This window comes from Bombina bombina, chromosome 5 (assembly GCF_027579735.1).
Source record: "Bombina bombina isolate aBomBom1 chromosome 5, aBomBom1.pri, whole genome shotgun sequence".
In the NCBI taxonomy this organism is placed as follows: Eukaryota; Metazoa; Chordata; class Amphibia; order Anura; family Bombinatoridae; genus Bombina; species Bombina bombina.
The window spans coordinates 1,053,536,202-1,053,550,017 of NC_069503.1; the positions used below are offsets into that span (position 1 = coordinate 1,053,536,202).

The following is a 13,816-nucleotide window of genomic DNA, read 5'->3' on the forward strand; positions in this document are numbered from 1 at the left end:
CAAAGATAGTTTCTAGCAAAATTGGCTATGGCAAATTATCAGGGGCAAGTGGTAAAGAAAGATGGAGGAATCAACTTTGTTTTCAAATGTCCTGAAAGTGAGAACACTTACTTCCTACAATAAAATGCTGACAAACAACAGGACAGTCATTATTTCTGTTCTCCCAGAGATATGCATACACTAACAGCAGTTCATCTTCCTGTTAATATAAACTATAAGGCTGATTACCTAAGCATGTTTTGAAAATATCATTTGGAATAGCAACCTCACAGGTAAGATATCATTTGAATGGTGGATCAAGTTTCTATCCCTCCGCTTAATAGGGGAAAGCTATTCCAAATCTTATTAATAGTTTAACTTCTATGTAGAATTGAATACAAGGTTTATTCCAGCTCTTCTACTTTCACCCATAAAGCCATGGTACTTGTTACCCATGCAAATGGCAGTAGAACCATCTTGGGTTGTTTCCCGGAGTCCTACATTAAGGCCCAGTGTTTCTTCACAATCTTCAGAAGTTGATTTTGACAGCCTTATTGCTAAGTGGGCAAGGTTAGAGCAACTAAATATATTATATTCACTTATAAAAACTATATAAACCGACATGATAACCAAATGCTGAAGCAATTGAAAGTTATGCAGCATAGCTGTTAAAAGCCAACTAGAAAATATCACCTGAACATCTCTATGTAAAAAAGGAAGATTTTTTACCTCAAAATTTCCTCAGTAGCCACATCCCATTGTAAAGCGATTTTAAGCAGCCAGTCAGGATGCTTGTCCCAGGACTTGATAGGGAGCAAGCTTCTGGCATGCACAGGCACAGTCATGTTATTTCCCTATGCGGTTTAAGGGAGCTCACTATGAAATTTCAGGGAAATCTCATGGGATAACAGTAAAGTAAAGTGTGACATAAGCACTGATGAAGCAGATTGGCTGTTTGTTTGTTTTTCAACATACTGACAGAGCACTCACTACTGTGAGCTGAAGAGATTTTGATGTAAAATATCTTTCTTTGTTACATAGAGATGTTTAGGTGGCAATTTCCTTGTCTGCTTTTTTTCAAGTGATTTAGCATATGGGTATTATGTCCATTTAAATTATGGAAAATATCTACTACCTTAGCTTCCTGTAGAATATGATATTTTTTGTTTTTATTGGTTAATTCAGCAAAGTGCTTCTTCATCAAACATTAAGCTATGCCATCTTTTTGCATTTTTTTCATAATGGTTATCTGCTGGACCGAAGCATATTAAAAGTTTAGTCACAGTTACAGGAGTTTAATGAGACAAGAGATTGACCATCCCATTCTTCAGGAATTGTTTTATATGTTTAAAAAGAGCTCTTTTATACTTCCTTGATATTTACCTTGGTATTTGATGATCCGCCAGATGCATCTTTTGAACTTTTAAGCATTTTTTTAAAAAAAATTGTTCTTGTTGCATAAACCTTTTTAATGTCTGGCTGTTGCTTCTGACAGAAGAGTTTCACAATAACAACCTCATTCAGTAGAAGAGACATATTTCCTATTGTCATATACAGTCCCAGAGGCCTATTTATCAAGCCGTCAACCGCAAATACGCCTGGAATTCCGCAGCGTAATTGGTGGCGAGCCTGATTTCACCCATTTATCAATGCTTACAGACCAGCAAAAGTTGAAATCTGTGACGTAACATACGATCCGCCAGTCTCAGTCCGACACAGATCGATGCTTACATCATTACAGATGTTCCGAATACAAATTCGGCACTATTTGATAACTTTTGCAAGTTATCAAACTTATAAACAGTACGCTCGCCACTATTCCGGCCCAGCGTAGCTAGTTTTCAATCCGCCACCCTGAGGCCGCAGATGCCATAGGAATCAATGGGAGTCTGAATGCCGCGAAAGCTTATGTTCGATGCTGTCAGATATCCCATTGATTTCTTTGGTAGTATAAAAGTTATGTTTACACCTAACACCCTAACATAAGCCCCGAGTCTAACACCCCTAATCTGCCGCCGATATCTCCGCCACCTACATGTTATTAACCCCTGTTCCACCCGCTCCCAGAGCCCACCGCAATTAACTAAATGTATTAACCCCTATCCCTCCACTCCCGGAGCCCACCGCAACTAAATAAATATATTAACCCCTAAACCCCTGGCCTTCCACATCACTACCACTTACTAAACCTATTAAACCCCTAAACCGCCAGCCCCCACATCCCCATAAACTAAATTAAGCTATTAACCCTAATCCTAACAACCCGCTAACTTTACATTAAATATTAACTCATCCCTATCTTATAATAAATTTAAACTTACCTTTAGAATTAAAATAAACTATAATTAAACTATTAATTAACCTACCCTAACTATTATACTAAAATTACATTAAACTATATTCAACTATTAATTAACCTACCCTAACTATTATACTAAAATTACATTAAACTACAAATTAAATTAACTATATTATATATTTAAAACCTAACCCTACTCAAATTATTTAAATCTACAATAAAGAATTACTAAGTTAAAAAAATAACAACTAAGTTACACAAAATAAAAAACACTAAGATACACAAAATAAAATTTAAATGATCAAATATTTATACTAATTACACCTAATCTAATAGCCCTATGAAAATAAAAAAGCCCCCCCAAAAATAAAAAACAAAATCCCCCAAAATAAAAAAAACCCTAGCCTACAAAAAACTACCAATGGCCCTTAATAGGGCCTTTTGCGGGGCATTGCCCAAAGAAATTAGCTCTTTTACCTGTAAAATAAAATACAAACACCTCCCCAACAGTAAAACCCACCACACAACCAAACCCCCCAAATAAAAACCTATCTAAAAAACCTAAGCTCCCCATTGCCCTGAAAATGGCATTTGTATGGGCATTGCCCTTAAAGGGGCATTTAGCTCTTTTTAAGCCCAAAGTCCCTAACCTAAAATTAAAACCCACCCAATAAAAAACCTTAAAAAAACCTAACACTAACCACCGAAAGATCCACTACAGTTTTCGAAGACCGGACATCCATCCCTCATCCAGGCAGCAGAAGTCTCCTCTAGCGAAGCCGGCAGAAGTCTTCATCCAAGCGGCCGAAGACTTCATCAACCGGCGCAGAAGTCTTCAAACAGACGACATCTTCTATCTTCATCCATCCGGTGTGGAGCGGCTCCATCACAGACATCCAGGCGCGAGCATCTCTTCTTGCGATGGTCCAACAACGAATGAAGTTTCCCTTTAAGGTACGTCATCCAAGATGGCGTCCCTTACATTCCAATTGACTGATCACTATCAGCCAATAGGAATTAAGGTGGAAAAAATCATATTGACTGTTGAAATCAGCCAATAGGATTGAGCTTGCATTCTATTGGCTGATTGGGAAAGCCAATAAAATGTGAGCTCAATCCTATTGGCTGATTGGATCAGCCAATAGGATGAAAGCTCAATCCTATTGACTGATTGCAACAGCAAATAGGATTTTTACCCGGTGGATGAAGATTTCGGCCCGCTTGGATGAAGACTTCTGCCGGCTTCGCTGAGGACTTCTGCCGCTTGGATGAGGATGAATGTCCGGTCTTCGAAAACTGTGAGTGAATCTTTGGGGATTAGTGTTAGTTTTTTTTTAAGGGTTTATTGGGTGGGTTTTAATTTTAGGTTAGGGAATTTGGGCTGAAAAAGAGCTAAATGCCCTTTTAAGGGCAATGCCCATACAAATGCCATTTTCAGGGCAATGGGGAGCTAGTTTTTTTGGGGGGGGGTTTGGTTGTGTGGGTGGTGGTTTTCACTGTTGGGGGAGGTGTTTGTATTTTATTTTACAGGTAAAAGAGCTGATTTCTTTGGGGCAATGTCCTGCAAAAGGCCCTTTTAAGGGCCATTGGTAGTTTTTTGTAGGCTAGGATTTTTTTATTTTGGGGGGGGCCTTTTTTATTTTGATAGGGGCTATTAGATTAGGTGTAATTAGTTTAAATATTTGATCATTTATTTTTTATTTTTGTGCAACTTAGTGTTTTTTTAGTTTGTGTAACTTAGTTGTTATTTTTTTTGTAACTTAGTAATTCTTTATTGTAGATTTAAATAATTTGAGTAGGGTTAGGTTTTTAAATATATAATATAGTTAATTTAATTTGTAGTTTAATGTAATTTTAAGATAATGGTTAGGGTAGGTTAATTAATATTTTAATATAGTTTAACCCCTTAATGACAACTGACGTACCAGGTACGTCATGCGATTAACAAGCAGTTAATGATAATCGGACGTACCTGGTACGTCAGTTGTCTAACAGAGTGCTGGAAGTGATCACAATCACTTCCAGCAGCTCTAAAGGGTATTGCAGTGATGCCTCGATATGGAGGCATCCTGCAATACCCCTTTACAAGACTCCGATGCAGAGAGAGCCACTCTGTTGGCCCTCTCTGCACCGGTAGTGATGGTGCCGATGGTGCCTTTGTCTGGTGGGAGGAGGGAGGGTTGTGTGCGCTGCGCAGTGCACGATGCACGCGTGCACGGGTGTGCGTGTGCACGTGGGCGCGCGTGCACGAGCACGTGCACATGCGCGCATTAGCCACACTGACACCAATGAAAAAGGAAGGGGAAAAAAAATTATTATTATTTTTTTACATTTAAAAGGATCTGGGAGGGGGAGGGGGTGGGGGTATTGTGGGGGGCTGCTACACTACAGAAATAATTAAACATACAAATAAAGTTAAAAATTAAAATTAAAATAGTTTGGTTTGTGGGGCAAACTGGGTACTGGCAGACAGCTGCCAGTACCCAAGATGGCGGTTAATTAGGTAGGGGAGAGGGTTAGAGTGCTGGAGGGGGGGATCAGGGAGGTTGGTGGCTAAGGCAGGGGTCCATCAACAACTAAAATATTTTATAATTTTTATTTAAAAAAAAAAAAAAAACTCTTTTATTTAGTACTCGGCAGACCTTTCTGCCAGTACTTAATGATGGCGGTAACAATTGTGGGGTGGGGGAGGGAAAGAGAGCTGTTTGGGAGGGATCAGGGGGTGGGATGTGTCAGGTGGGAGGCTGATCTCTAAAATTAACCCTGGCAAGCTCCCTACAAGCTACCTAATTTAACCCCTTCACTGCTGGGCATAATTCACGTGTGGTGCGCAGCAGCATTTAGCGGCCTTCTAATTACCAAAAAGCAACGCCAAAGCCATATAAATCTGCTATTTCTGAACAAAGGGGATCCCAGAGAAGCTTTTACAACAATTTCTGCTATAATAGCACAAGCTGTTTGTAAATAATTTCAGTGAGAAACCTAAAATTGTGAAAATGTAAAGTTTTTTTTTTTTATTTGCTCGCATTTGGCGGTGAAATGGTGGCATAAAATATACCAAAATGGGCCTAGATCAATACTTGGGGTTGTCTACTACACTACACTAAAGCTAAAATTAACCCTACAAGCTCCCTACAAGCTCCCTAATTAACCCCTTCACTCCTGGCATAAAACATGTGTGGAGCGCGCGGCATTAGCGGCCTTCTAATTACCAAAAAGCAACCACAAACCCATATAAGTCTGTTATTTCTGAAAAAGGGGATCCCAGAGAAGCATTTACAACCATTTGTGCCATAATTGCAGAAGCTGTTTGTAAATAATTTCAGTGGGAAACCTAAAGTTTGTGACAAAATTTGTGAAAAAGTTAACTTTTTTTTATTTTTTATCGCATTTGGCGGTGAAATGGTGGCATGAAATATACCAAAATGGGCCTTGATCAATACTCTTGGATGTCTTCTAAAACAAAATATATACATGTCAAGGGATATTCAGGTATTCCTGACAGATATCAGGGTTCCAAAGTAACTAGCGCTAATTTTGAAAAAAAAGTGGTTTTGGAAATAGCAAAGTGCTACTTGTATTTATTGCCCCCATAAATTGCAAAAAAGCAATGAAACATGTAAACATTGGGTTATTTCTAAACTCAGGACAAAATTTATAAATATTTAGCATGGTGTTTTTTGGTGATTGTAGATGTGTAACAGATTTTGGGGGTCAAAGTTTAGAAAAATGTGTTTGTTTTTTTCCATTTTTTCCTCATTATTTTATCTTTTTTTTTTTTAGTAAATTATAAGATATGATGAAAATAATGGTATCTTAGAAGAGTCATTTAATGACGAGTAAAACGGTATATAATATGTGTGGGTACAGTAAATGAGTAAGAGGAAAATTACAGCTAAACGCAAACACTGCAGAAATGTAAAAATAGCCATTGTCATTAAGGGTAAGAAAATTGAAAAATGGTCCCGGTCATTAAGGGTTAATGTCATTTTAGTATAATAGAGTAGGCTAATTAATAGTTTAATATAGTTTAATGTAATTGTAGGATAAAAGTTAGGTTAGGTTAATTAGTAGTTTAATATAGTTTATTTACTTCTAAAGGTAAGTTTTAAATTTATTATAAGATAGGGATAAGTTAATATTTAATGTAAAGTTAGCGGTTGTTAGGTTTAGGGGTTAATAGCTTAATTTCATTTATGGCGATGTGGGGGACTGGTGGTTTAGGGGTTAATTGGTTTAGTAAGTAGTAGTGATGTGGGAGGCCAGAGGTTTAGGGGTAATACATTTATTTAGTTGCGTAGGGGTCCGTGAGCGGCGGGATAGGGGTTAATAACTTTAATTAGTTGCGGTGGGGTTCGGGAGAGCGGCAGGATAGGGTTTAATAGCTTTATTAGAGTTGCGGTGGGCTCCAGGAGAGGCAGGATGGGGGTTAATAACTTTATTTAGTTGCGGCGGGGTCCGGGAGCGGCGGGATAGGGGTTAAACATTTTAGTATAGTGGCGGTGTTTAGTGACAGGGTATAAATAAAGTTGGGAAAAAGCCGAATAGCAGCGAGATCGATGACTGTTAGTTAACAACAGTCCGCTGCTAATCGCCCCGTACTTGGTGCGTGGCTTTTTGACAGCTTTTTTTATAAATAAGGAGAGTGTATTCAGGTTCGCGGCTGCGATGTTAGGCGATGCGTATTGGTGCCCGTCGAATGCAGCACCGTTGACAGCTGATAAATATCCCTCCCAGAATTTTTTTTCAGACTTTCAATCTTTAACATATATAATCCTAACTTCTTGTTGACCATAAAAGAAGACAATAAATGGTAATCCATTTCATAGACTGGATCTTGTAAGATGCTTACATATTTATTTTAAAAGGATATATGACAAAGAAAACAAATGCATGTGAAAACCCTAAATGTTCCTATTTCTCCAGCAAAGACTACCATTTCAGTCTGGATAGTAAAATGCATTGTTTAAAGGGACACTGAACCCACATTTTTTCGCTCGTGATTCAGATAGAGCATGCAATTTTAAGCAACTTTCTAATTTTTTCATATTATCAATTTTTCCTTCATTCTCTTGCTATCTTTATTTGAAAACGAAGACATCTAAGCTAAGGAGCCAGACAATTTTTTGTTTCAGACCCTGGACAGCACTTGTTTATTGGTGGGTGAATGTATTCACCAATCAGCAAGAACACTCCCAAGTTGTTCACCAAAAATGGGCCGGCATCTAAACTTACATTCTTCCTTTTCAAAATAAAGATACCAAGAGAATGAACAAAATTTGATAATAGGAGTAAATTAGAAAGTTGCTTAAAATTGCATGTTCTATCTGAACCAAGAAAAAAACATTTTGGTTCAGTGTCCCTTTAATGCATATTAGCTAAGAGGAGCTCTGGTTCCGAAAAAGGACTCATTCTAAAAGTGCAGTTTTAACCTCCCGGGCAATGGCTTCATCACCTTAGAACTTAGGTGGCAGTCTGAAAAAACATCTAATACATTTCTTATCACTCCAAGTTGGATGTTCAAAAGTACGCATCTGTAAATGTTGGACGAAAGGCTTTTTATGATATTGTCTCCTTTTTACTTTGAACTAGTCTCTCTGGTGAGAATCAACTATGGTGAGCCAAAAATAACCAGAAATGAAATCCAAAACAAAAACACATTTCTAAATTTAGTATCATGAATTACAAAATTTTGCAAAATTTCCCTTTTTTTCTTTTGATTTGAGATTTAATTGTACAATTGTCATAATATGTTACTTTGGAGATATGTAAAACAGCAAATTATTTATCCACTGTGTCTGTTTTATTTTTATCTATTTTGTAAATAAAATCTTTAAAATGCCAGAATATTTTTTTTTTTAATTTACATTTACAAAAGCAATACTTACAATTTCTCCTTCTTTGCCACCAAAATCTAATATAGCATTTTAACTCCATCATCTGAAGACATTTTAAGTTTTTCATAAGGATATTGTGCCAAAGTTTAGAGAATGAACCATCCGGAGCCTCTGTGCCTATAGAGAATCCATGTTCATAATTTATGACCAATTGACACTCTTGACTTTTGTATGTACAAGCTGAGAAAAAAGGGAAAAAGTAATTAATTCTAACTTTAGAATAGTTTACAAGGCTATTGAAATCTTCCATCTTCAAATCACCAAATCTGCTACTATACAGTAAAAAATGATTTTTTATTTTAGTTAGTATGAAACCTTTGCAGTCCAAATTCTACTTTTAATTACATAAATAGATAATAAAAAAAAGTAAGTTTATAAAGATCTAAGATGAAAAATTCAGCAATGCACTTTAAAGGGACAGGAAAGTCAAATTAATCTTTCATAATTGAGATAGAGCATGGAAATTAAAATAAAATCTAATTTACTTCTGCGTTTACTCTCTTTTTTGTTTTTTAAAACTAATATGCTCAAAAGTATGCACATGCCTGAGACCTTAATGGCAGCAGTGGTATAACATTGTATTTATCACACTTAGACTGAACGGGAGTCACCTTGATAATACTATCACTGGGCTCCTATAGGAGGCGCTAGAATCAGGTGTGTAAATAATGATACAATACTAGTGAATAAAAATGTAGGAAACGGCTGGCATTGGTACAAATGACAATATTTTACACTAGTATGCCAGCATGATTAATAAATTGTGAAAAATGACAATATAAAATAAAAATAAAAATATAAATATATACGAATCAGATGGTATATGCAACCCAATCTGGAAAGTCCAGCAAGACTCTTCAAATGTCCATCAGTGCTTGAACAGGCTGCTCTCTGTCCTTCACCCAACTGGATGATGTAATTCTATGATGCAAAACAAAAACAGAAACAGAGGCGCCACATGTGTGGATCAATATAACCAGAATTTCCAGTAAAGGAGTAGAATAAGGGTACTCACAAACGAGGCGGCACTCTCTTGTGCCAGTAGGAGGCTGGTTTTCAACAGCAAAACCAGCTGGCTGTGTGTCTCCCAAATCGATCAGGAATGCTTGTCTCCTTGGTGTCAAACACCGGCTAAAATACTGCAGTGGAAGGAGGAGGGAGGGCTATAGTGCCTTAGGTTACTGTGATGGGGATAGTAACACCAACGCCTGACTTATGTAAAAGTATAAAATCAGTCTAATTTATTATACACAATAAAAATACCAAATGGTATAACAGATTACAGCTGGGTGATGACAAACTATCTCCCCATGAACCATACAAGCCTGAGGAAACGGGGTGTTCCCCGAGAAACGCGTCGCTATCCTTGTATGGTTCATGGGGAGATAGTTTGTCATCACCCCAGCTGTAATCTGTTTATACCATTTGGTATTTTTATTGTGTATAATAAATAGACTGATTTTATACTTTTACTAAGTCTGGCGTTGGTGTTACTATCCCCATCACAGTAACCCTAAGGGCACTATAGCCCTCCCTCCTCCTTCCACTGCAGTATTTTAGCCGGTGTTTGACACCAAGGAGACAAGCATTCCTGATCGATTTGGGAGACACACAGCCAGCTGGTTTGCTGTTGAAAACCAGCCTGCCTCTACTGGCACAAGAGAGTGCCGCCTTCGTTTGTGAGTACCCTTATTCTACTCCTTTACTGGAATTCTGGTTATATTGATCCACACATGTGGCGCCTCTGTTTCTGTTTTTTGCTTTTGCATCATATTATCACACTTCATACACTTGGAGAATTTGTTTAAAGAATCATTATGGGCCAGAATATAAGTGCAGTGCAAATATAGTTTTCACTAAAGCGATATTTGCGCTCCACTTTGTAATTACCAGTGCACGCAAAAGTGTGTTGGTATTACAGGTGAGGTGCCATTCGCGTTCACATTGCACTGAAGCATTGGGCTCATGAGAGCACGCTTCCATAGGCTCCAATCGGAGCCCTTGTTCTCATGCTGTGAGACACGGCATGAGACCGTAGCTCAGCGAAGGGGGTAAGTTGCGCAGCGATGGGCAGCAAATATGAATATATACATACTGTATATATTCATGTGTTAATATGTGTATATACACATATTAACAACATGAATATATAAGTTTATATACAGTGTGTATATATATATATATATATATATATATATATTTATTTACAGGGAACACTTTTCACCCCAAAGTGCAGTTCTACTAGCAATAACCAACCCGCTTGTAATGGCTGGTTATTTATCGCGCCCACAAACAGGCAAAATTTGCCAATTTGTGGGTTAGCAATCAATTAGCGCTCCACTTGTAATTTAGCCCTAAACTAGTAGAATTGCATAATTAACAAGTGTATAATAAAAAGACAGTGCAATAGCACTAATCTGAATTTTAAATGAGCAATAGATTTTTTAATGACAAATTTCAAACTTTGCACATGCTCAGTAAGAGCGGGTGCCTCAGAAAGTGTGCATTCAAAAAGACGGAGCACAGTTTGATCATGGAAGTAAACTGGATAGTCTTTTAAAACTGCATGTTCTATCTAACTAATGTAAGTTTAAGGCTGACCGAAGCCTTTGGGGACGATTTATTATGCCCCGTATTGGCCGCAATACATCTGTTTCCGTGCGAGCCTTTAGGCTCACCGGAAACAGGAGTAAAGAAGCGATCGGGTTGATTGACACCCCCTGCTAGTACAAATCTGCAGGGTGCAGCATTGCACAAGCTCAGATGTCTGGCGGACATGATCCGCTACAGTGGATTATGTCCATCAGACATTGATAAATCGGCCCCTATGTCTGTTAAAGAGCAAGTGAAAACAAAAAAAAAACAATTCTAAGATAGTTGTTGGATTCTTGGAGGAGTGTGTCTTATGCTGAGCTAGCAGCTGGCACTGAGCATGTGCAAAATTTCACAGCTCATATACATATGAGTGTGTGCCACATAATACAGGGGGCAGGGAAATGAAAGAAAACTTTGAAGTTTGTCAGAAAAAAAATAAATCTACTGCCTGGTGTTAAAGAGTGTAATTTCAATGTATTTTTAATTATGCAATTTGACTGTATTTCTTGGTCCTTCAAGCATGTACACTCCTTCTACATGTGAATGTAATGTGCATCACTTCTGTACCAGAAACTTCAGGTGGGAATTGTCTCATCAGGTAGCTTTCTTCTGACTTACAATACAAGGTTGTTATGAGTTCATTAGTCGGGAAAATCATTAGGGACTTGAGGTTTAATAAGAGCTGAGTAAGAAGGATAGACAGACAGATACAGTATATAGATAGACAGACGAATGTAAGACAAAAACACCAACACAAGAGTTTTTTCTCCCATTTATGCTGCAATAACTTATGTTATATATGCGAATAAGTACTCTGCCAATTGTTAGATATTACATTTAACACCACAATAGCTTATGATTTTTACCTGAGACAAAAATAGAGTGATAACCAAAATGACTCACTATATCCAAATTAATGTTTATCTGTATAGCTGTCAGTTGTAGCATTGAATTGTACCGTTTTAGAATGATTACTGCATAACTAATACCCTGTATAGGAATTCTAACAACTTGCAGGATGATTCATCCTTTATTTTTATTTACGTCTGCTGTTGCAAAGAACTTAACTTCAGGAAACAGGTTGGAACTTACGGGTAATAATCTCTTTAACCAGCTCGGCTGAGTTGTTGACAGCCCTGAACAATAAGTCTTGTCCACAGTGATAAGTCTCTGTTTGTCTCGGCTCTGAACAGATGGGTCTCTATCCCCCTGCCTGGATCCTGTGCGTGTTGCAAATGAAAACTCTGTGCCGGGCAGAGAAGACCCTTCCCTGGACCAGAATGGACTAACCTGAAATAGAGAAAGAAGCAGATTGAGCAGCATAGTTGGGTAACTGCTCATATATGCTTGAATTCTACACGTTTAACATCCCAGTTACACAGATAGGGGTCCTGCCCTAAGCAAACTCACACCCCTATTACCATCCAGATGCTTCCTTGACAACATCTAATCACCTCCACACTCCATTACCATCCAGATGCTTCATTGAAACATCTAATCACCCTCCACAACCCCATTACCATCCAGAAGCTTCCTTGACAACATCTAATCACCCTCCACACCCCATTACCATCCAGATGCTTCCTTGACAACATCTAATCACTTCCAGCATGGGCATAATATATTACTTTAGGTGGAATCAACCATAAAATTTAATTATTTAATTTAACCAAAATTAAAGGGAGGGTGACCTAGATTTGCAATGTATATATAAACCTTTTCAGTAAGAGATACTTCTCTAATTTTTTATTGACCTTAATCGAGCGCTACAGAATTTTGCGGCTCGGCCTGAGTTGGGACTAAGTGACTTTTAGGGGTGCTATGGGCTCTAGAGGGGGCTGTAATACCCATTCCTAAGTATTACAAGTGTTTTGGAAAGTTGAGCTAATGATAAAGGTGGAACCATAAGTACGTATTTGATATGTTTGAAATATGAAGAAAAATGGTAAGTCCCGTGCCAATGTTTACCATGGTATGCTATAGAAAATGAACTCTCATGCTGATATTTACATGTACACTTATTTGTTTGGATTATTTTGGAAAACATCTTAGCTAAATACTTTGAGGAATCAGAAATTTAAACATCCTAAACAAGCTTTAAATAACATGATGGAAATACTTTCTATACCATTAAAGTGCTACATCCCACAACCTCCAATGAGGACCAGAAGCTAACATATCATTAATAAGGTACATTGCTCTTTTTGGACCAACCTTTGTCAAAACAAAAACTGCAGACAGGCATATTTAAAGGAATATTACAATTTGAATGTTGATTCTCATTGGCTTTAATGTAAGTTTGTTGAAATAAACATTCAAATATTAATGCACGATTTTCTAAATCAATATTTGCTTTTCCCTATGAGGCAGTGTAGGTGATTTGTGGGTGTAAAAATAGAGGATATTACTTTTCTGGTACTTTATTCTTATTCCACACAGGAGGATGAAATGTTAAAGGGTTAAATTGCCTGCCTATGTCTAGGTTTTTATTCAGTAAATTACTAAGTCATGGCATCTTGTTCTTGGTATTTTTTATTTTGTAAGGCTCTCATTTGCCTCTCTCTATTCTCCCCTGTAAAATATACATAATAAGGTCATGATGTCTTTGAGTTTAATATATTACATCGCATTTAACAGCTTCTAGTTCATGTATATACTTATTTTTGGACAGTTACAAATTGACATCTCTGTGCCACAGCCCAATACAATTCTGTGTGTTCCAAAGTCAAACAGATAATGATTTTTCCAATCAGTTTTGCTGTCCTGTGTGAGCCCACTCCCCAAAACAGAAAGGCACACGCACCTTTTCCAAAAAGCCGTCATAGACACTAGTCTCCATGCAAAATGACTGGGTCGGAAATGATCTGTAGTGGCATGTTAAAACTATCTGTGAATATATAACATGTGGAAAGCAAAATTATTAACAAAGAATAATAAAGCTTAAAGTGAAGGTACACTTTGATGAATGAAAGCCCGGTTTTCTAAAAAATACCATTAAAAACAGGGGGACTTATATTCATCAAAATTTACAAAGCAGCCGTTTTGT

General features: G+C 37.5%; 1 protein-coding gene across 1 annotated transcript in view; it reads right to left on the minus strand.

Moving 5' to 3' along the window:
* SNTB1 (syntrophin beta 1) overlaps window positions 1-13,816 on the minus strand; it is a 420,644-nt gene that overhangs the window by 19,601 nt on the left and 387,227 nt on the right. Inside the window, 7 exon segments of the mRNA XM_053715327.1 lie at window positions 8,167-8,198; window positions 8,201-8,260; window positions 8,263-8,355; window positions 11,863-11,899; window positions 11,901-11,978; window positions 11,980-12,035; window positions 12,038-12,060. Coding sequence (XP_053571302.1) covers window positions 8,167-8,198; window positions 8,201-8,260; window positions 8,263-8,355; window positions 11,863-11,899; window positions 11,901-11,978; window positions 11,980-12,035; window positions 12,038-12,060 — 379 coding nt within the window.